General features: G+C 36.8%; 2 protein-coding genes and 1 long non-coding RNA gene across 4 annotated transcripts in view; 1 reads left to right on the top strand and 2 right to left on the bottom strand.

Annotated features, from left to right (window-relative positions):
- METTL8 (methyltransferase 8, tRNA N3-cytidine) overlaps positions 1-2,855 on the bottom strand; it is a 133,311-nt gene extending 130,456 nt beyond the window's left edge. For both annotated transcript variants that reach the window (XM_060302265.1, XM_060302266.1), the window contains exon 1: positions 2,591-2,855. The gene's annotated coding sequence lies outside the window, so the exon portion shown is untranslated. The remainder of the gene's footprint in view (positions 1-2,590) is intronic.
- Positions 2,856-2,983: 128 nt separating this feature from the next.
- Positions 2,984-24,602, top strand: part of DCAF17 (DDB1 and CUL4 associated factor 17) — a 37,315-nt gene continuing 15,696 nt past the window's right edge. The window contains exons 1-9 of the mRNA XM_030852049.3: positions 2,984-3,452; positions 3,891-3,994; positions 9,436-9,526; positions 13,142-13,278; positions 14,044-14,122; positions 15,130-15,219; positions 18,039-18,143; positions 18,609-18,714; positions 24,225-24,367. Of these exons, the coding sequence (XP_030707909.1) occupies positions 3,327-3,452; positions 3,891-3,994; positions 9,436-9,526; positions 13,142-13,278; positions 14,044-14,122; positions 15,130-15,219; positions 18,039-18,143; positions 18,609-18,714; positions 24,225-24,367 (981 nt within the window). The 5' untranslated portion in view covers positions 2,984-3,326. The remainder of the gene's footprint in view (positions 3,453-3,890; positions 3,995-9,435; positions 9,527-13,141; positions 13,279-14,043; positions 14,123-15,129; positions 15,220-18,038; positions 18,144-18,608; positions 18,715-24,224; positions 24,368-24,602) is intronic.
- Positions 18,370-24,602, bottom strand: part of LOC132597608 (uncharacterized) — a 57,024-nt gene continuing 50,791 nt past the window's right edge. The window contains exon 4 of the long non-coding RNA XR_009564606.1: positions 18,370-20,817. This is a non-coding gene — a long non-coding RNA (uncharacterized lncRNA). The remainder of the gene's footprint in view (positions 20,818-24,602) is intronic.

Raw genomic sequence — 24,602 nt, 5'->3', positions numbered from 1 at the left:
ACTGCATATGTATGTTGAATGAATGAATGGACCTCTCTAAACACAAACGTTGGGAAGACAGGCAAACAACAATTCTAATATAGTGCCACAACCAGTGTATGCAGAGTAACGTGTTAGAAGAGGCAAGGCTATAACTTGCCTTGTCTCTTCTAACATGTTAGAAGATGGAGGGGTCGGGAAAAGTGTGTGAGTGGAGCTGTGATACCTGGGATGAGTCTTGAGATAAACAGATAAGAGGAAAGGAAGTGTGCTCCAGACAAAGAAAATTTTAAATGTAAAGGCACCCTGGCTTGAGCAAGTAGGCAACATGTCAGAAGCACAAGAACAAATGTGGGCTTCCCTGGTGGCGCAGTGGTTAAGAATCCATCTGCCATTGCAGGGGACACGGGTTGGAGCCCTGGTCCGGGAAGATCCCACATGCCACAGAGCAATAAGCCCGTGCGCTACAACTACTGAGCCTGCATGCTGCAACTAATGAAGCCCACACACCTAGAGCCCGTGCTCCACAACAAGAGAAGACATCACAATGAGAAGTCCACGCACCACAACGAAGAGAAGTCCCCGCTCACCGCAACTAGAGAAATCCCGCAGGCAGCAATGAAGACCCAATGCAGCCAAAAATAATAAATAAGTTAATAAATTTTTTTTAAGAAGTACAGACTCTAAAAAAAAAAAAGCAGCAAATGTGAAGGACGGGCAAAGGTGAAGCTGAAAATGTGGGCAAGATGCAGATAGTAAAGTGCCCTGTATACTATACTAAGGCATTCAGATTTTGTCCTATAAGGCACCTATACTGACCTCGAGAAATTCATATTATGTAGCCTCGAGGTTATGAGATTTCTCTAGAGAAACGTTTTATTTTTAATTTGTTAAAAATCTAAATAAAAAAAATTTTTTGAACAAAAGGATACTCTGGATCACCTGGATGACTACCTTTTAATTGATTACAGTACTGTCACAAGATTTCAGTTCACATGTTTGTGTTTAGGACTGCACTGGCAAACAAGTGGTTTATCATTGGCACAGGTTTAATGAGAGACATGGAGACTTTTACGTAAATGATATTTGTCAAGTGAAGGTCAAATGAAATCATGACACAATGAACAAAGGAAGATTTTTACACTGGTTTAAATAAAGAAAAGAGGTGAAGTCACTGAGTAATCTCTCAACACAAGGACAATGCGGACAGGCCTTTCTGTAAGGAATTTATGCCCTGGAGGACAGTGAAGGTTTACTTTTTAGAGCATGATAGGTCCAGCAAAAACAGTCTCATTGTTAACAATAAATAAGCATTCATCAGAATTTATTTGTTTTATAGTTTTGCTTCATTTAATGTACAACCATTTATACCGAACATATTTTAAGCTCACCATAGAGAATCCTAGGTATCTACTTAGGTTTGAGAAATTCTGCTCTGGGTGACGGGGAGCCACTGAAAGATTAAATAGGGAAATGACAGATTTGTGCTTTAGAAAAATCACTCTGGCAGCAGTGAGGAGGATTGGAATTGAAAGTATTTAAGTAAGGCAGAAAGGAGGCTACTTAACATAATAATGTGATAAAATGGTGAGGCCCTAAATTACTACGGGGGGGATATGAAGAGGAGATGGATAACAGAATCAAAAGCACTTGGTTGAGGGTGACAGAAAAGAGGGCATCTAGGATGACTGTCCCTTGGGTGACTTGGTGGTGAGATACAGACCACGGGGAGACAAACAAGTTGGGGTGAAGGGGAAGGAGAAAAAAAGAGGTGATCAATTCAATTCAGCAATGATTTGAATTTCATTTTCGCCAAAGAAAACCCAGTTATCTTTTCTGGGTTCGTTTTCTCAGTGACAGCTGCATTCATGAATTACCAAATTAACTATTATAGCGCTCTCTAAAAATATACAAAGCACTCCACAGTATGCTGTAAATAAGTCATGAAAAAATCAGCAAAAGCCCAGGCCCTAAAGGAAATTCAGCAGAGTTAAAAAGAGATATGACAAATTTTTCCTAAACACTTAAAACCAATGCACTCACCCAGTATTGTACTTTTTGCTCTGTCAGTCAAATGCAATCACTCCCTAGCCCACGTCTGAACAAGAGGCCACGTGGGAGATGCAAAGACACCACCCTCAAGGCACCTAAAAGCAAAGCAAGGGCCCTCGTCTGGTGCATGATTACTGAAACCTTAGTGTGGTAGGAATGTCATATCCTCAATGACCCAGCCCTTGAGGATATGACAGGAACCTTGACCCTACAGGCAGGGCTAGTCACAAAGTTATCTTTTACTTAGAGGAATCAACGTGGAGTACCCTAGGCAGTTCAATAACAATGTAAATATTTCATATTTCATTCCCGATAAGGAGGGGAAAAAAAGGCGAGTAAGGACAATGCAGCAATTATCGCAAAACCAGCCTGCGTCTCTGCGGACCACAAAAGGGCGGGCCTCCGGGAAAATAATTCAACTCTAGTTTGGTGGGAACGCCAGCACCTTCACCACTAACTCATAATAACAAAAGCATAGTGTTTACGGACCCAAAAGGTTTAACCGTACACCTCATCCACAACGTCCAACGCGTGACTGAAGGGAAAGCTGAGGGCGTACCTTTCTTTAGCACTGGACGCTGCCTTCGGGGGAGAGGGGCGGTAGCACACGACACCGCCACCCTCTCGGCGCCCGGTCAGGGCCTCTCAGAGCAAAAGTCGGGGGCTGAGAGACGTAAGGGTACCGGGGCGGCAAGGGACGCACCCCTGAACGCAGGGCTTGAACAGGTAACGGGGACCAAGAGGCTGCAGCACAGCGCCCCCAGGGTTCTCCCTTGGCGCCGCGTGCTGAGCCGGAAAGGCGCGCCAGCCCTACGGCGCAGCCTCCGCCGGGGCCAGAGGAGGCAAGGCCGGGCGGGGCCGCGGCCGGTTGGAGGCGGGGCCGGGGCAAGCGCTCGCTCCCCGCTGCCTTGTGGGGGTTGTAGTTCTGGACAGAAGTCAAGATGCCTCCGAGGGCACTGGGAACTACATTTCCCAGTGAGGGAACGGCTCCGGCGGACCGCGCGTTACGGTCGTCGCAGTGCCGGCCGCCGGGTCCGGAGCCGGAGAGCGTTTGAGGGGCCAGCCAGGAAGGGAGTTTCTTTTCCTTCCCAATTGCCCGGTCTCGGGCGGCGCCGGCTCTGCCTCACCTCGCGTCACTGCCGTGCGCCCCCGGCCCGGCTCCGGGTGTCAGCTTTTCCTGGGCCCCTCGGGGAGTTGGGGCCTGGAGGTTCGGAGGTAGCGGCTGCTGCCCGGCGTCGGAGTGAGGGGCGCACCCCTCTTGGGCCCTGCCAACTCCGCCACCGGCCCGCACCTCCATGGGCCCAAGCCAGAAGCCCAACGTGTGCCGCAGGCTGAGTCGCCGGGCGCTGGGCTTCTTCTCTCGGGACGCGGGCGTGGTGCAGAGGACGAACCTGGGTATCCTGCGGGCGCTGGTGTGCCAGGTGACCGCCCGCCGGCCGGGAGCCGAACCAAGGGCAGCGGGGCGATTGGCGAAGGGTGGGGCTAGGGGTGGGAGTCAAGCTTCCGGCAGGGGTGCAGTTTTCACGCAATACAGCCCCGTTTTAAGATCACCCTTGATGGGCAGGGTGATCCAGGCCTTGAACCTGGAGGATTAGTAAATAGCCTTTAATAGAACCGGCACATGCTTTTACTTTTAACTTTCTTATGTCTTATTGCAGACAGTTTTTTTTCCTAAAAATTGGTCACCCCACTTAAGCCAAAACGTGAAGGCAGAGTGAGGAAGAATTGAACATAATGTTTTTTTAAGAACGTACATGAAATTACTTTGAAAACTGTAAATGTAACTATCCAACTTAAAATTGGTGCACAGTAGAAACTTAGGAGTTATTTGCTAAATCGAAATTCCTTGTGTCTTTCAGGAAAGTACTAAGTTTAAGAATGTTTGGACAACTCATTCCAAGTCACCTATAGCCTATGAGAGAGGAAGAATATATTTTGACAACTATCGGTTATGTGTCAGCAGGTATCTTTTTGGTGAAAGTTTTTGCTGTAATTCATTTGACTGTTGATCTTAACTCTAATTTTTATAGAAACACATGCCTACATTAGTGCTTAGTGAAATAGGAGAATGGAGAAATCGATCCAAAATAAGGGTAGGGGGTAAAATGCATGTAATTTTAAAATCTTGTTAAATCTAAAGTTTGAGGTTTTATCCTTGTAAACACCAACTTAAAGCAAATTTATATTGCAGGCAAAATGACAGTTTGCTGAGTACAATGTAGTATTTTATTCTGCTTAAAAGATACCAGAGTCAAGAGATCCAGGTACCTACTAATTAGATGATGTTTTAGAGAAGACTTTCTGTGTTTTGTTTTGAAACTACTTGCCTTTGTTTTAGAAGGAAATTTTCAAACTTGCTCAAGTAGAGAATAGCATAGTGAACCCCATATATTCATTACCTAGATTCAAAAAGGATCAAGATTTTGCCATTTGCTTATCTTTTCCCACCTCCTTTTCCTTTATTCCTTTGCTAAATATTTTAAAGCATATTCCAAACATCATGCCATACTTAAGTTTGCTTGTCTAAAAAAATATGGCTATTTTCTTTTTCTTTTTTAAGAAAGAATTCACCATTTTAAAGTGTACGATGCAATGATTTTTACTTCCTTGAAATTCAATGAAAATGAATTTGATGAACCACTGATGGTTCATATAGACATCACTACAGTTAATTTTAGAACATTTTCATTACCTCAAAAAGAAACACTGTACCCTTTAGCTATCACCAGGATACCTTCATCACCCTCAGCCCTATGCACCTGCTAGTCTACTTTCTGTCTCTATAGATTCATCTGTTTTGGACATTTCAAAAAATTGAATCACATAATATGGGTTTTTGTGTGTGACTGGCTTCTTAGTAGATTACCAGTTTATTATAAAAGTTTATAACTCAGGAACAGCCAGATGGAAGAGATGCATAGGGCAGTGTATATGGGAAGGAGCGCAGAGCTTCTATGCTCTCTGAGCCTGCCACTCTTCCTGAATCTCCATGTGTTCACCAACCCAAAAACACCTCTCCTTTTCTAATATATATATTTAATGCCGTACATTTCCCTCTAAGGACTGTTTTTGCTGCATCCCACAAATGTTGATACACTGTATATTCATTTTAAAATTTGAGAGCTTCTTTGATCCTTGTGTTAATTATAAATGTGTCATTTAATCTCCAAATATTTTGAGATTTTCCAGCTATCTTTCTGTTATTGATCTCTAATCTAATTCCACTGTGTTCTGAGAGCATATTTTGTATTATTTCTAGTTGTTTTAATTTGTTGAAGTGTACTTTATGGCCCAGAGTGTGGTCTATCTTGGTGAATGTTTCACGTGGGCTTGAGAAGAATGTGTATTCCCTTGTTGTTGGATGAAGTACTCTAAAGATGTCAGTTGGACCCAGCTGATTGATGGTACTGTTCAGTTCAACTATATCTTTATGGACTCTGCTTGTTGGATCTGTCAGTTACTGAGAGGTTGTTTTGAAGTCTCTAACTATATTAGTGGATTTGTCTATTTCTCCTTGTGTTCTGTAAGTTTTCGTCTCACATATTTTGACATTCTGTTGTTAGATGCATACACATTAATGCCACTCTTTATCCCTGATAATCTTCCTTGTCAAAGTCTGCTGTGTCTGAAATTAATATGGCTACTCCAGCTTTCTTTGTTTCTTTGTCTTTTATTCTTTTTCTGCCTTCTCTGGTTTTAACTGAGCATCCTGTATGATTACATTTTCTCTCCACTTTAACATATCAATTATATTTCTTTTTTAAACTTTTTAGTGGTTGCCTTGGAACTTGCAGTATACATTTACAACTAATCTAAGTCACTTTCAAGTCACTTTCTCCTACTCTCTTCATGAGTAGTGCAGCTACCTTATAACAGAGTGTTTCTAATTCCTCCTTCCTGTCTTTTATAATATTGCTGTCATACATTTTACTTATCCATAAGCTATAATCATCGAATACCTTGTTGCTGAATACATTATTATAAACACATTTTTATCAGTTAAATCAATTAAGTATAAGAAAAACAATGGATTTTATTTTATCTTTATTTATTCCTTCTTTAACATTCTTCTTTTCTTTATGTAAATCTGAGTTTCTGACCTATATCATTTTTCTTCTCTCTGAAGAACTTCTTTGAGTTCTTAAGGCAGAACTTTCTTATAAGGCAGGTTCACTGACAACACATTCCCTCAATTTTTGTTTGTCTGAAAAAGTCTTATTTCTCCTCAACTTTTGAAGGATAACCTCTCAGGATACAGAATTCTAGGTTGGTGGGAGTTTGTTTTGTTTCATCACTTTAAATATTTCACTCCACTCTCTACTTGCTTGCATGGTTTCTGAAGAGAAGTCCAGTGTAATTCTTAACCTGTTCATCTGTAGGTAAGGTGATTTTTTTCCCTCTACTGTCTTTCAAGATGTTCTCTTTGTTTTTGATTTTCTACAGTTGGAATATGGTATGCCTAGGTATAGATTTTTTGGTACTTATCATGCTTGGTGTTCTGTAAGCTTCCTATGTATGTGGTTTGGTGTCTGTCATTAATTTTGGAAAATTTTCAGCCATTATTATTTCAGTATTTCTTCTGTTTTGTTCTCTTTCTTCTCCTTCTGGTATTCCCATTTTGTGTACATTACACATTTTCCAATTTCCCACAGTTCTTAGATGTTCTGTTCTGCTTTTTTCATTCTTTTTTCTTTCTAGTTTGGGAAGTTTCTGTTGACGTATGTTCAAGGTCACTGATTCTTTCCTCAACTGTGTCCAGTCTCCTGATAAGCCCATCAAAGACATTCTTCATTTGTATTATGGTGTTTTTGATTTCTAGCATTTCCTTTTGATTTTTCTTAGGATTTTTTTCTCTGTGATTAATTACCCATCTGTTCCTCCATGTCTCCACTTTTTCCATTAGAGTCCTTAGCATATTAATCATATTTATTTCAAGTTCCCAATCTGATAATTCCGAAACCTCCACCATAACTTGTCTGGTCCTCACACTTGCTTTGTCTCTTTAAACTTAGTATTTTGCATTTTAGCATGCCTTGCAATTTTTTGTTGAAAGTTGTACATGATGTATTGGGTAAAAGGAATTGTAGTAAATAGGTCTTTAGAGTGAGATTAATATTTATCTGGCTAGGAGTTAGGCTGTGTTTGTTGTTTGCTGTCGCTGTAGGTGTCAGAGCCTAAAATTTTCTCTGGTGTTCTTGTTTTTGTCTCCCCAGTACTGACTCCAGCGGCTTGCTCCTGGGTTTTTGCTTCTAGTAAGCTGTGATTCTTTGTATCCACCTCTCTCTCCAGTTTTGGGGGCAGCAATTTGCCCTCTGACCTCAATTATCTGATGTAACTAATAAGAGTTGTTGATTTTCAGTTTGCTTAGCTATTTTCTTGTTGTGAGGACATGACTGATGGACCAGAAACCAGAAGTTAGAGACAATGGTTTTTTAGGTAGTGTTTGAGATTTGTTCTGACCCTGGAGGGCTCCTCCCAGCAATCTTTTTCTGGTTCTCTCCAGCAAATTAACCAGCCTACAGTTTAGCCTATATGGCCAGTGAATCTACAGATCTCTACTCATTTGCCTTTCATCACAGCCTCCACTGGTTGTGAGAGTGCTCTTAGGCTAGAACTTCTCACTCTGTTACAAATGAAGTCAGTTTCTCTGGGAAGAGACTTGGAGCTATCTGCTTTATGTCCTGCTTCTCCGCCAGGCAAAATCTTCAAGCCAAGGCTCTCAAGCTGGTGGGGGGAGAGGGTCAGTGGCACTTTTGCCTCTGAATGACTCCCTTACTCTAGCTGAGCACATGGGGTTGGGGCAGACATTAGCCTCGGATTTTCTTGCCACTCTCAATGTGGAACCACTGCTTTATGAGGTGGGACAAGGGTAATCAGAGCTCCAGTATTCTTAGGCATGGCAGGGCCAAGGTAGAGCCTCCGTCCCATGAGTAGGGGCTAGGCAGAAGGGAGTCCCACCTCTTGACCACACTAACCTAGGACCCAGGCCCAGCAACGAGGAGGTGGAGGCTGGATGGAAAATGCTGTCATTCTACCCTTCGAGGGAAGGTAACCCTCTAGAAGCCGGGGGTTGAGGGAGCCCTGTGCTCTTGGCTGTACCAGTCTGGAGTAGAGTTTTCATCTTGCTGAGCTAAGAATGGTGGAGAGGGAGCACATATTATTTCAAACACCATAGACTCTTACTGTTCTTACTGAGTTCTAGTAGATTTTTTTGAGTAAATGTTTTTTCATTTGTTATATGCCTCTAGGACCACTTCCAGAGACTTTAATTAGTTGTCCTTTTATAATTCTCACCATTTTACTGGGGAGCATGTCCATAGAGCTCCTCATACTCTCATGCTAGAAGTGGAAATCTGGACATCTTCTTATATCATCATAATGTCATTATCATGCCCAGCAAAATTAACAGTAATTCTTTGGTATCATTTAATGCCCGTATTGTAACTTTTCCAATTTAGAGTTAGCTGCTTTAATTGAAAATTTTTAAAAAATCAGGGTAAGTGGCATTGATTGGTGATCCAGTGGTAAATACCATTGGAGTTCTTTAATATTCCATTCAGGGGTGTTTTACCCATAGGTTAGAATCATATATGAGGTTGCTTTCATTCCTGTGAAATTCTGTTTGGTTTAAACCTTTGAGTCAGTGAGAGTACATCAAAGTTGAATAAAATTGTCACCCTAAAAATTGTTTCTAAATAGTAGTTTAATTTTAAAGTTCATGAGTTTAAAAAAAATGAAAACATCTATGTACACCTCTTAGTAGTAATCAGGGAAGTATATATTAAAGGTAAGAGACTATTTTTCATATCAAAAATACAGTGTTCAATATTGGCAGAAGTATAAGCTTATTCAACCTTTCTGAAACACAACTTGGGAGTAAAAAAAAAGCCTTAAAGGGTATTTCCTTTATTATCTACTAATTTGCATTGCAAATAAAGGAACTCTTTATCTAATTAATTTTCATTTTATGATGTTGGAATAACAGTTTATGAATGTGGAATTCAACAGAGATATTCATATTAAATGTTAAAGGATAAAGAAAGAATTCAGTATGCTCCAATTTTGGAAAGTGATCAGCAGGTGGGTATGTGTATATAAAGAAAAGCTAGAGGGAAATGAACCAAGATATTAATACTGAGCCAAAATGTTAATATTGGGTAGTTTTGTACTATTATAATTTATTTTAATTTATTATATATTTTAGATTTTTTTTTCTATGAATGTGTATTATGAATTTTGTGATCAGAAAAAAAAATGTTAACATTTAATCAAGAAGAGGAAAACAAAGTAGCAAGTTGTATTTTTGGTATTCCGAATCTCTGAATTAAAAAAAAAACAAAACCCTCAAATCTGAGCAAACACTACCTCATTTATGAAGAAGAATAATCTTTTTTTTTTCCCCAGTGTTGCATCAGAGCCAAGAAAACTTTATGAAATGCCAAAATGTTCCAAATCAGAAAAAATAGAGGATGCTTTATTATGGGAATGCCCAGTGGTAAGATTTGTTTTTAGAGCACTTATTTCTAAAGCATTTTTAGCCTAGAAGAACAGATTATTGTTAATATACTGCATAAAGAAATAAAACTTAGGCATCATAGTGATTCTTAAACTTTGAAAGGAATCAAGAAGAGAGCATATCTTTTGATTATCATTTTTCCTCACAAAGTAATTCCTGTCCTAAAAAATTATATATTAATACTATGAATATATTTTTAACTTTTAATACCATTTGTAAATCTTGAAAACTAGAAAAAGTTATGAACTGATTAAAAGTTTTATAAGCAATATAAGCTAGTTTATAGTTATTCTTAGCGTTTAAGAGATTATTCTACTTAATATATTGAGACAATAAAATATTTATTTAGGGCAATAGTTACGTTATGTGACTTTTTTTTTTGCGGTACGCGGGCCTCTCACTGTTGTGGCCTCTCCCATTGCGGAGCACAGGCTCCGGACGTGCAGGCTCAGCGGCCATGGCTCACGGGCCCAGCCGCTCTGCGGCATGTGGGATCTTCCCAGACCGGGGCACGAACCCGTGTCCCTTACATCGGCAGGCGGACCCTCAATCACTGCGCCACCAGGGAAGCCCATGTGACTCTTTGAAAGTGGATTCTTACGGGTTTCCTCTATGAATCTTTTTAGGAAAATAATAAGATAAAAATAAAAATAATAAAATAATAGATAAGCTCATTCCATCAGATCAGCATTGCCCCAGTGTGTATTTTTTCAGAACACCGTTTTCATAAGATGTTAACATCTTATAATTGCTAGAGGAGTTGGGAGAATTAGGTTGTTTAAAGGGTTAAACAAGTTTATTTATAGAATTACTTCTCAGAGCCTTTAATACTATTAATACTTACAATAATACTACTGTTCATGGTGATTGTCAAACCGTTTTCCCAGCTTTTTTGATCATAGAACTTCCTATTTTGAGATATATTTTTAAATATTAATTTTCCATAGGATCAGTGTTCTAAGAAACACTTAAGAAGTGCTGCAACACATATATACAATGGAATATTACTCAGCCATAAAAAGAAACGAAACTGAGTTATTTGTAGTGAGGTAGATGGACCTAGAGACTGTCATACAGGGTGAAGTAAATCAGAAAGAGAAAAACAAATACCGTATGCTAACGCATATATATGGAATCTTAAAAAAAAAAAAAAGGTTCTCATGAACCTAGGGGCAGGACAGGAATAAAGACACAGACATAGAGAATGGACTTGAGGACACGGGGAGGGGGAAGGGTAAGCTGGACGAAGTGAGAGAGTGGCATGGACATATATACACTACCAAATGTAAAACAGATAGCTAGCGGGAAGCAGCTGCATAGCACAGGGAGATCAACTCGGTGCTTTGTGTCCACCTAGAGGGGTGGGGAGGGAGACGCAAGAGGGAGGAGATATGGGGATATATGTATACATATAGCTGATTCACTTGGTTATACAGCAGCAACTAACACACCATTGTAAAGCAATTATACTGCAATAAAGATGTTTAAAAAAAAAAAAAAGTACTGCAACAGGGGCTCCCCTGGTGGTCCAGTGGTTAAGACTCCTCGCTTCTACTGCAGGGGGCACGGGTTCGACCCCTGGTCAGGGAACTAAGATACCACATGATGTGTGGTGTGGCCAAAAAAAAAAAAAAAGAAGAAAGAAAAAAAGTACTACAACAAACTAATCAGGTCTCTGAATCTGGCTGTTTGTTTTTTAGGAAAAATAGAATATGTGACCAAAAATAATGTTTAAAGGTTAAGAGACTATGCTTTGCATTTATTATTAAAATTCCTTTTTTTTTTAAACAGTTGTTTTTACATAAAATTGTAGTTTTCCAGAGCTGCTGCTTTCTTTTTCCCTGGACAGTTGCTTGCTTTTCATAGAAGTCTCCTTTTTAAAAATCAGGAAGCTTTAAATCTACGTTCTCTTCCCCAACTCCTTATTGAAAGTTAAAAATAACTATTGTGTCCCCACATCTAAAGCCTTTTAATCCAGTCTCATTGGTGAGGGGAAGAGGATGACAGATTTCCTAACTGAGAAACATTTTGAAGACACCAGTGCAGAACACCAAAAATTTAGAGCAATCCTGCAAAAATAAAGTTTCTAGTAACCAAATTCCTAATCTCAATTCTCTTTAAACATTTCATTCTTATTTGAAGTGGAGCAAGATTTTCCACTAAGAAAAACTACAAATCATATTGTATTAACATACTGATGTGAAACTACATTTAAACTAGCACCCTTCTTCTCTGAGATAATGTGTGAAATACAACTTTTAGTTTAGGAAAATAGCTTGAACCTATTATGTATGCTACTTAATCCTTGTTTTTTTAAGTAGGCAAGGTATAAATGGTACATTTTTAAAAACTCCATGAGGTGATACTTATGTAAGACACCAAAGAATAAAAATATTTACATCATTGCCTGTGATTTTAGTGTAAGACTTCAGTAGCTAATAAGCTTAAACACACACACACACCCCCAAGAAACAAACAAAAAAACCTTGTTTCTTTCCCTGACATTTGAAAGGGGAGACAAACCTTAGGAGTATAAATAAAATAACTACACTTACATTCTTTTCTATTCACTCTTCAGCCCAAGCAATATAAGAGTAATTTCAACTTCCTTATTCTTAACTTTCCCCTTAGAACATCCTTTTTATTCTATAAATCAAAGTAGAACCCTTGGCTTCTCTCTCTCTTTCTGCCTTAGTCTTCCACCTTATGGCAACTCCTCAGTGGCAGGTACGCCCAAGCAGCTGTCCTCTCCCTTTGTTGGGGGTAATCCATTGGAGACAGAGGTTCTCTTTAAAATTAGGTCTGATTCTTTTCTTCTTTGGCTGCCTTGATTTCTGGATTTTAGCTTTTCATTTGAGGTTAGAGTAGAGCCACAGTGACTAATGGGATAATTTGCTCTTTTGCCATTTTAACTTTTATCAAAAGGAAAACAAGTCTTGGAATAAAGAAACATCTATTTTAGCAGATGACTCTTAATTGCTTATGGTATTATACATGGTTTTAAGAACTGTTATTGGGGCTTCCCTGGTGGCACAGTGGTTGAGAGTCCGCCTGCCGATGCGGGGGGCATGGGTTCGTGCCCTGGTCCGGGAAGATCCCACATGCTGCGGAGCGGCTAGGCCCGTGAGCCATGGCCACTGAGCCTGCGCGTCCGGAGCCTGTGCTCCGCAATGGGAGAGGCAGCAACAGTGAGAGGCTCGCGTACGGCAAAAAAAAAAAAAAAAAAGAACTGTTATTGTTGCTATTGTTATCACAGCAGCATCAGTAGTACTCCTATTACTGTTGTTATGATGATAATGATTGGCTAACATTTGTTGAATACTTAATGATTAATACTTAATAAGTAATCAGTTATTTCAGGTACTGTTGAAGCACTCCATGTGAACAAACTCACTTAATAAATTAATGATGAAAATAATTATAAACGATTTTAATCTTTCCTTGTCTTAATTCTTTATTTGTGCATTAATAGTTCTTTTTTAATTTACTTATTTGACTACTTCTTTAAGTGTTTAGCTGTTTTCTTTGGATATGGATTACTGCAGATTGTCTATGACCGTGGAGTTTCAGTTTTATACCTCATTTTTTTTTAAGGGAGAAATGCTTCCCAATACATCAGATTATAAATCCTCACTCATAGCACTGACTGCTCATAACTGGCTACTTCGTGTATCAGCAACTACAGGAAAAGTCCTTGAGAAAATATATCTTGCTTCATATTGCAAATTCAGGTATTAAGTGTGACTTTGTTATTTAAAATTTTATTATGAAAAATTGAGACTTGTGGCCTGGGATATTTCAAGATTTTGTTTTTTTAAGTTTTCCATTGTATACATAGATCTCAGTTTAAAAACCTATTCTATTTTTCTCTCCTCATGACTACTTTTGAAGATCTGAGGATGGAGACCCTTTATCATTTATCTTTGTATTCCTCATAAGTAACTAACCTCTAGTAGTTGGCAGATACCCTTTCTTAAAAAAATTTACTTTTTACAAATAGTATTTTATATGTAGGATGTATTTTATGGTAGATTTTTCTGAAGGCTGGTCTGTTGCAGTTAAATTACCTACATAATATAATCTAAGAACTGTTAATTTTTAACTAGCAATTTTATAAATTAGATATAAATTTTTGGAATGAATATGTGCATGCAAAATGTGAATGTAACATTTTCAATGCTTTTTGTAACTTCCATTTTAAATCAGGAATGGTTTTTTGTTTTCTAAGTTTTGAATACTGACAGATCAAATATAATTTTTATTCACTGAGACTCTAGAAGGATTAAAATTATATATATATTTAAAAATAGGAATAAATACGTATAAGGATCCAAGGGAATTCTTTTAGTTAGTTACTTGTTTTTAAAATAAACTGCTTTGCTTTTATAATTTAAGTAACTGAAAAACTGTTCACTTTTAAAATATCTATTATATTTTTATTTTAAGTATAAGGAAATTGACCCAAATGAATAAATTTCTTTTTATTCTTTTAAAAGATACTTGAGCTGGGACACTCCTCAAGAAGTCATTGCAGTCAAGTCAGCTCAGAGCAAAGGCTCAGCATTGGCCCAGCAGGTAGACATCTTTAAACATTCAATAAAATAAAGAATTTGTTTCCAGAGGAATTTGTCTGAAAATTTGTTATGAAAGAACTAATTATCTTTGATTTCTGAAGCATGCTATAAAAGTTGTTTACCACAAATTTAGGCAATTCCCTTCAAGCCACTCTGGGGAAATACCACAGATTATTTTATATTCCATAACGGAAAGAAATTTGAACCTTGTTCTTCAGAGTAAAGGAGATATCTTCTTCAAGCAGAGAAATCACTCGAGTTTTAATTGTTGATACTTTTTTCTATTTCTATTTTCTCATGTTAGTGTAATACTGTTTTGTAATGCTAAATGATATGACCATGATAACTCTGTGTCTTTTGATTAGGCCCTTGATTATTAGAATTCCAATTCACAATATAAATTATGTTGTATAATAATATAATACAATATATTAATTTATATTATAATCTATTATATAGTATATAAATATATTTTGTTATACAGTATATAAAGTATGTTTTTGTAAAATATATTTTGTTGTTAAGAAACGTTTACTGTTATACTTACTTCTATAGATTTTTGTGTGTATATGCAGTTTGTAGTATCTGAAGGGCTAAAGGCTTAGTGGACATATTTTGAACATGCAGCCCTTCCTGTTTAAGTAACTTTGCAATATAGATAGAGGAATGTTTTTAATTCATGAAAACAGTGTTTTTATTTTTTTAATTAAAAAAACTTTTTATAGAAGTATAGTTGATGTATGATATATGTTATAGATGTACAATATAGTGGTTCATGATTTGTAAAGGTTATACTCCATTTATAGTTCTTATAACATATTGGCTTTATTCCCCATGTTGTACAATATATCCTTGTAGTTTGTTTTATACATAATAGTTTGTACCTCGTAATCCCCTACCCCTATATTGCCCCTCCCCCACTTCCCTTTCCCCACTGGTAACCACTAGGAAAACAGCAGTTTTAAAATACTCTTGAGAGCTGCCTATGATTTTAGTCTTTCCTTTTAGGCAGGCATTCAACAACCTGTTTTGCTGTACCTTGCAGTGTTCCATGTGCTACCTTTTTCACTCATAGGGATTCTGGAGATCAACAAAAAGGTAGGAACTCATTTCTGATTTAATTGTAATACTAATTTTTTGACAATAAGGTGTAATATCATTGTTTAATTATTTGTTTATTAGGTGTTTGGATTGGAAATGTTCCCTTGACTGTACAAAGCTTGCTGATTTAGTTTATTTCATATCAAAATACATGAGAACATTCGATGTGGGACGAGAGTCTAATAGTCCCTTCATCTTTCTACATGTTTATTTATTTAGTTAGTTAGTTATTCTTGGCTGCTTTGGGTCTTCGTCGCTGCGCATGGGCTTTCTCTAGTTGTGTTGGGGGCTACTCTTCATTGCAGTGTGTGGGCTTCTCATTGCGGTGGCTTATCTTGTTGTGGAGCACGGGCTTAGGCACGTGGGCTTCAGTAGTTGTGGCACATGGGCTCAGTTGTTTTGGCACGCGGGCTCTAGAGCATAGGCTCAGTAGCTGTGGCGCACGGGCTTAGTTGCTTCACGGCACGTGGGATCTTCCCGGACCAAGGATCGAACCTGTGTCCACTGCATTGGCAGGAGGATTCTTAACCACTGTGCCACCAAGGAAGTCCCTTTCTGCATGTTTTTATGCTTCTCAAGTGGATAGTGTTGAGTACCAGTCATTAACAAACCACTGTTCTATAAAATTATGAAATGAGTAAAATATTTTTTTCATTGGGAATATTCCAAAGCTTGTTAAAAATGATCATAAAGGTAAAAAGCTGCAACAAAGTGCCTCATTTTAATTGCAAAGTATAGATCTAAAACTTGTTTTATGGTATATAAACAAGTCTTATAATTAAATATGTAAGTTCTTCAACTCATTCAGTGTTGGGTTTTGTTTTTATTTTTTGCGGTACATGGGCCTCTCACTGTTGTGGCCTCTCCCATTGCGGAGCACAGGCTCCAGATGCGCAGGCTCAGCGGCCACGGCTCACAGGCCTAGCCGCTCCGTGGCATGTGGGATCTTCGCGGACCGGGGCACGAACCCATGTCCCCTGCATCGGCAGGCGGTCTCTCAACCACTGCGCCACCAGGGAAGCCCAGTGCTGGGTTTTATTGTTGTTGCCATTGTTCTTGATTTGTGGGGTGGTTATTTGGGAAGAAAGAAAGGACATATTTCCTCTGAGTAAAAGAATCAATAGTTTGCTAGTTTCCTTTAAAAAAATTGTTACTTAGTTTGGGTGAATAGTTATTTATTGGTCTATTCTACTAGTCTTTAATTAAGCACCTGAAGCATTATTGAGGCCAGGTCTTGAGGGTCCACTAATACTTATAAGCAAACAAGATGAATGTATTTTAAAAGTTTTATATAAGCATAATATACTAAACTGCATAAAGACTAAAGAATTAATTATTTATTAATTGTTCATTTTGTATCAGGCACTTTGAATATTTTACGACATATAATAATAGTGTAACATATAAAGTATTCAACTAGGAGGTTAAGCAGCTACCAAAATTCTAAAGGTAGTAAATGGAGAAGCTGGAATTTGAACTTAGATTTGACTCCAGAGTTTAAACCAAATTTTAAAATAAGAGTGGCTACTTTATTATAGCACTCATCATTTGAAAATACATTTGAATTAAACAAATCCTCCTTTCAAATTGGGGAATGAGAATCAGGGAATAAAAAGTCATAGGCTAGTCAAGAGCAAAGTAAACCATGATTATCCTTTTAAGAGATGACAAAAAACACAGCTCCTAAGTGTAATTGTTCTCTTTGTGCTTGTGGATTAAGTAATTGTGTATACTTATTACAGTCTACAATAGGAGTGAACACTTAGCAAAGTCATAAATTGTTTCTACTTATTCTTACATGTTCGAGATAATCATTTGAGGGATTTGATTTTGATTACAGTTATTTGAAATTGACGTATATCTTTCACTTACCATGCATAATAAGACTACCTATGGGCCAGGCTCACAATGTACTTTAAGCTGTTTGTTGGGGTAGTAAATCTTTACTAAATGATTTGAGTAGAAACAGAAACAGATTTTCACTGAATTTCTACTTGTTCTTTCTTTTTTATTTATTTATTTTTGGCTGCATTGAGTCTTCGTTGCTGCATGCAGGCTTTCTCTAGTTGTGGCGAGCAGGGGTACTTGTTCTTTCATTGCTATGAATATTTGTTTATGTTAGTTGGCTTTTGTTAAATATTAAAATAGGCACAGAATCAAGTTCTTTTTAGAGCTCTATGGAGCATCATGACAGGATCCAATACATAGAACAGAGACAGAAAGGGAACAATGAGCCAAAGCTCCTCAAGGTCAGCTAGGCTAAATGTTTCTGGATGTATTTGGTTTTTAACATGTTCGGTTTTAACAGTATTAGATATTTAAAGAACAAGGTAATGATAAAATTCTCGAGTAGGCTATTTTTTACTAGAATTACTTTCTTAGACCCAATCTTTTCACCTCCAGCTAAAAAATGTCCCTTTATAAATAACATTTTATGAAGAATAGGTCCCTGTATTCATTCTGCTGTGCATATTCTGCATGGTAGAATTAAATGGACTCAGTTTACACCTATGTCCATGAGGAAGAGGATTTGTTATTAAAAGATATTGACAAGACTGAAGCAAATGTATGCTGCTGCATCATTTTGAGGGGTATGTCTTACACTCCCATTAGTGCTTCAGTTTGAGACCCCAGTGGCTTACCACTCTGCCCTAATAACACCTTAGCTTCCAGTTTCTAAATTATAATTAAGTTATTATGTTAGGCAGCAGTGTTGTAGTGGTGGCCTGAATATTAAACAGATGCACAAACCACTCTGAAACTCAGAGGATTGGCCTTCTGGTCTTTTCTCAGGTGATATCTGCCTTTCCCCTCAGATTTTCGGGAGCGTAACAGATGCCACCTTGTCTCATGGAATACTGATTGTGATGTACAGCTCGGGACTGGTCAGACTTTATAGCTTCCAAGCCATCACTGAACAGGTAGAGAAAACTGAAATTTGCCATATTGAAATTAACTTGAGATTTGGACTGAGGTATGAATTTTTTTTTTGAATTTTATTTTATTTATTTTTTTATACAGCAGGTTCTTATTAGTTATCCATTTAATACATATTAGTGTATTCATGTCAATCCCAATCTCCCAGTTCATCACACCACCACCCCCACCCCCCTCGCCACTTTTCCCCCTTGATAGGACTGAGGTATGAATTTTTTAATGAGATGTTTTTAAAATAAGGCACTGTGTAGATTTCAACTCTACAAAACTGTACAAATGCAGAAAGGCAAAGTAACCTTTAAAAGAGGGGTGGGACGATAAACAGAAAGGCCCTTGAATAAATAAAGACATTTCCTCTGTCATATACATGTGAATTTGATTTTTTTCTCTCTCCAGACAGCAAATAAGTAGGTGCTAAAGCCACCATTTTTGTTTTGTTTTGTTTTTAGTTCATGCAACAGAAACTTGACTTAGGGTGTGCATGCAGATGGGGTGGGACTACTGGAACTGTAGGAGAGGCTCCTTTTGGCATTCCTTGTAATATTAAAATCACAGGTATGGCTACTATATAGTACTTTCTTCACCTTAAAAATTAAGTGGTCATATTAATAGTTATTAATTGTAATCATCCAAATGTTTTTTGCATGATTTAATTATAAATTAATTCATTTTATTCCTATGCAGAGTATTCTTTGCTTTTGAATAGGCATTCACAAAAATCTGTTATTCATTTAGATAAAGGCCTGGGGATGCTGGACCTTGCTTAGCCAGAGATCTGTTGCCTTTGGCAAGTTACTTTTACCTTTCTGGTCGTGATTTCCTTATCTGCAGAATAATAAGTTGTAGCAAATGATACCATCTTAGTTCCTTTATAACTTAAAATTTTACAATTCTGTGAAATTTACCCAACTTAAAGATCAACAAAGCACAAAAAAATTATACATAATTTTATAAATATAATAAAAATGTTCTATATTTAATTAGCTTATCAAATTCAGCAGTTTATTAAAAGGAAATGAACTGCTACTCAAATTGAGCAATGTGTGTTAGATAAACCATGACTGACCAGAGTTCATCTCAGCAATACAAGAATTATTTAATGCAGACAGATGTAAAACTGATATGAATAAATTTAAAAAGATAATATATTTTGTTATCCTAATATTTGTTTATCTTTAGTCTTGGTTCATTAAGAATCATTCTTGGGACTTCCCTGGTGGCACAGTGGTTAAGACCCCAGGCTCCCAATGCAGGGAGCCCAGGTTTGATCCCTGGTCAGGGAACTAGATCCCACATGCATGCTGAAACTAAGAGTTTGCATACCACAACTAAGGAGCCCACATGCCACAACTAAGGAGCCCGCCTGCCGCAATTAAGACCTGGGGCAACCAAATAAATTTAAATAAATAAATATTTTTTTTAAAAAGAATCATTCTTTGTCATATTGAGGATATTTCCTTTTACTTCTAACCAATAAACATCACATATTTAGGTGAAACTCCAAAGGTTTTTCTAACATGGGTCAAAATAAGACAGTAATTTTTTTCTATTATTACTATTTAACATTACATCATCAACAGATCAAGAAACAAATGAAAGATTTAATTGTGAGAAAGGAGATGTTCTTTTTATTAGTAAATGACAGACTATAAAAACAGAGTCCAGTATAGCCATTATTCAAGAAACTCAAAATAAATATTCTAAAAATTACTCGGGGTTTTAGATGTCTTGGACAAGCTGAATTAGGCAGTTCTGTGATAACTCAGCCTCAGCAATACCTCCTATATTTGATACAAATATGCTAGCAGGAATCTATTAAGAATTTTAAAACTACAGGCTCCAGTAGTAACTACAATGTATTATTTTGAAGAGAGTTTCCCCAAATGGTACATTGTTCTCATTGAAATGCAGATAGTAAGCAAATAAAGCAAAGAACAGGGTGATAAAGAAAGCTCATAGAACCTTTGATTGTGCTGTGATTTTGGTCCCTGTTTGTAGAGAGAAGACTAGATTTGAGATCACAATCTTGTTCTGCTACTAGTAAGAGTGAAATTCCACTACTAACTGGTGGTTATGATAGTGAGCAAATTACTTAACCTCTCTGGGCCTCACTTTTATCAACTTTAAAATAATAACATTTGAAAATATCTGTGAAATCACATGCCATTGTAAAACAATACAGCGATTGTTGGACATTTAGCTTAGAAAAGTAGCATACTATGTTGGAAACTTTGAGTATTTTTTCAGACTATATTGACTGAAATCCTATTCATTTCTACAGATTTGTTTTTCAGGATCATTAAGCTCTGTACAAAATTATTCCTTTTAACTGTAAATAACTTTTTTTTAAAAATGCAAAGCAATTCATTTTCATTACAGAAGAATTAGGAAATAATGATAAACAGAGAAAGTTTAAAATACTCATAGTCCTCCTGCATGGAATTAACTGTTATCACCTCAGTGTGTTTTTTTGGTAATCTTGTAATGTATATATGTCTGAAACCAAAAAAGAATCATACTGTGAATACTCCTTCATAACTTGCTTTTTAAAAAAATAATTAATTAATTAATTAAATAATGGCAATTCCTTGGTGGTCCAGTGGTTAGGACTCCGTGCTTCCACTGCTGGGCTCCCAGGTTCTATCCCTGGTCAGGGAACTAAAATCCCACAAGCCACACGGTGCAGCCAAAAACAGAGAAAAGAAAAGAAATAATAAAATGATTAAAATAAAATAATTTAAAAAAACAACTCAAAGTATAATTTACATGCACTTAAATGCCCTCATTTTAACTGTACAATTTGAGTTTTGCCAAATGTTTATATCCATGAAACCACTACTACAATCAAGATTTAAAATCTTTTCATCACTCCAAAATATTCCCCTGTGCCCTTTCCAGTCAATTCCCTCCCTATCCCCAGCCTTAGGCAACCAATGAACCTGCTTTCTTTCACTCTAGTTTTCTGGAGTTTCATATAAATGGAAGCATATGATATGTACTTTTTTGTCTGGCTTCTTTCACTCACCATATTATTTTTGAGATTCATTGCATATTATTGCATATATCTGTAGCCTAACCCACTTTTAAATGTTAATATATTACAAATATTAATTTCCATCTAGATTATTTAATAGATGGTCTTATGAAAACAAAGTCGGAGTTCTATCTCTTTACATCAAAAGAAATAATAGATGGATCAAAGATTTAAAGTTCTATAAGAAAACTTAGAGAATCTTTTTATCTCAGAGTTGAGAAGAGCTTTCTGACGCAAATGCAGAGCCATTAAAGAAGGGATTGATAAATTTGGCTACACAAAAATAAAGTGCTGCAAGGTAAAAAACAAAAGCACACACATAAACCAACTCAAAAATCAAACAACGAACGGGAAATATTTGCAACATACACTGTAAAGGGGTAATTTCCTCCTTATATATGAGTTCTACAGACCAGTAAGAAGAAGTGACTACAACAACAACAACAAAATGAGCAAAGGATATTGTTCAGAAGAAGAGGAAATATAAATGACTTTTAATTTGGGGAGGACAAAGCCCAACGTCACTGATAAGAGAAGCGCAAGTTAACACTATCATAAGATACTTCTTTTCAGATTCTCAAATATCAAAAAGTTAGGTAACAGGGTTGGTGAGAGTATAGAAGAGGCACTTTCATTTATTGTTGGAGTCCCTTGGGGAGGACAATTTGTCAGTATGTTTCAAAATTTTAAATGCATATATTCTTTGAGCAATTTCATTTTTAGGAATTTATCCCAGATACATTCACATGTGTACAAAATGACAAATGTACAGTTACAACATTGTTTCTAACAGCAAAAGATTGGAAACAATGTATATTGATACATTGATAGGTGACATTAGTATTCTATGATTGTTTGGCTATGTCATAAACTTAATTGTTAAAAAGAAACAGGAATTCTTTTTGCACTGGTATAGAGAAGTTTCCAATATATATTAGTAAGTAAAAAAAGGAGTGCAAAACTATGTATATAAAAAACCTCATTTATGTTAAGTATTCATATGCATATATTAAAAGTATAGATATATGAGTATATGCCTTTAGGATTGCTTGAAATATCTGGAAGGGCACACAGAAAACTGATAAATAGTAGTTATCTTTGAGGGATACAGATGGAAGGAAAACTTAGTTTTCATTATATTTCTTCTGATGCTTTTTGAATGCAGTACTTATATTACCTTTGCCAAAGAGTGGTCCTGTGTATATATGTGCACACGCTAAGCTCCTCAAGGTTTTAAGATCTCAACTTATGTACCATTAAATGCATGAACTGTAAATTTATTTAACCAGTTTACAATGGACATTTAGGTTGTTTTTAATTTTCTGTGATTATAAATAGTATAAGAATGTTCCTGTAATTATTAATGATCCTAAAATTTCCTCATCACAAGACATGGAATCAGCCATTCTCTGAGAACTCCTAGGCCCTTTCAATTGAGAATAGTATTAGAGATCAAAATTGGGACTCTTGGGGCTAATGGGGACCCGCCAGGGTTGTGGTGAGCAGAGTCTTGCTGTGCTTTTGGGCTAATTTTAGCAACTGCTGGGAAAAGTATTTCTTTTTAAATACATCTTTTTGCATTGATTTTTTTTTCCTATTTTGAATTCCTACCTTATATTCTCTACAACATACCTACTTAAATTTTTAACCCCAAATTCAAACTCTAATTGTATTTTTTTCTCTTTATAATTCTTCTTTTCCTCATCCACCATCATTTGGTAGCCACCATATTATCACACATGATGTTTATGTACCTTTCACAATTTACCGACTGATGTCCTTTGCCCATTTTTCTATTGGGGTGTCCATCATTTTCTTATTACTTAAAAAAGATTTCTTTATATATTAAGAATATTACCCTTCTCTTAAAAGGTTTTAAAAAAAAGGTACTTTAAATATAGTTGATATGTTTATACTTATTTCTTCTTTCTCCTTAAGATTGTCAGTTTGTAAGCTCACTTTTCATTATTTGTTTTTCTCTTTGTATAGCTTTTAAGTAGTAAATTGCCCTTATGAAGAAACCTAATAAGGCACACACTTCTATATGTAACATGTGATTTTTTGAGTGAATGGTCTCCCTAAGACAAGTCCCTTTACTGACAGTGGTGGCCTCATAAGCCAAAGATTAAACTCTCAAGTTAGAGGCATAAACAAAGGACTCTGATTAGTCACCTTCACAAACAGACCATGTGGTATTTCAGTAGGGCTGCCCCAAAGGAATTCTGGTCTTCATAAGCAGCACTACCTTCCATTTATACATGTCTCCAAAAGTAAGTCTGTTATGCTCTATATAAAATTAATTGTCATCAAAGAAGAAGACTAGGAAGCACTAACAGATAGTTCTTTTGTGTTGTCAGTCTCCAATAGACAGGGACTGACTGGATGTATCTAAACTACCTTAAAATTAACTTGTCTAATGATTATACTAGTAGTAGTGGCTATCCTTTGATAAAGCTTCCACGGTAACAGGACCCATCCTAAGTGGTTACTTTTCATTATTTCAGAAGTGGAAATCTTAAGCAACACTTCTTTTGTAAAGTTTGCTAAATATAACCTGTTAGTCTAGAATATGAAGGTTCTCTTCCTCACATTTGAAGGAAGTATTAGACCTAATACCTTGTTGGATTGTTACGAGAGATGGAAATAGTATCTAACCAAGCCTTGTAGATAGCTGGTGCTTATTAAATGGCAGCTGCTTTTGTTAGGTATACTTTGTCATTTTTGCCATCATAAGCACCTTCAGCCCATTTTTTATCTCCATCCAGCTGCATGTCACACATATCCTGAAAACGGATGTCTAGAAAGTTGACTCATAACCTAACAGTTGTTTCCTATCAGATTTTTCTTTTCTTAAGACTATGGAAATAAGCAATAAGCCTCTTTCCTGATTGTATTTTCTTTCCTTGAACATAGTAATTTTTCATTAGTGGAAGTTCATAGATGATGCGTGCAGAGGTTGAGTTCAGTTAATGAATGTTCCAAGGCTACCAGAATAAAGGAGCTAATACATTCCTTTTGTCTATCTCTGCAGATACACCACCACTGCTCTTTGAGGTGTCCTCCCTGGAGAATGCTTTTCAGATTGGAGGCCATCCTTGGCACTACATCATCACACCTAATAAGAAGAAACAAAAAGGAGTTTTCCATATTTGTGCCCTAAAGGACAATTCCTTGGTAAATCAAGGTGGTCAGACTTCAGTAGTAAATTTATATCAGAAATTCTTTATTCTCTACTTCTCTAATAGGTCCACAATCCTAAGAATTACTTTTTTGTTTGTATTAATAATTTGTAAACAACGTAAAGTACAGGAGAGTACAAAGAATATAGCAAACACTTGTATGTGCTACCCAGAATTTGAAACATTAACATTTGAAAATTCTCAGGACACCAAAGATTTATTAGGTTTTT

This window comes from Globicephala melas, chromosome 7 (assembly GCF_963455315.2).
Source record: "Globicephala melas chromosome 7, mGloMel1.2, whole genome shotgun sequence".
NCBI classification, from domain to species: domain Eukaryota; kingdom Metazoa; phylum Chordata; class Mammalia; order Artiodactyla; family Delphinidae; genus Globicephala; species Globicephala melas.
This window is presented reverse-complemented; position numbering and strand designations above follow the sequence as displayed.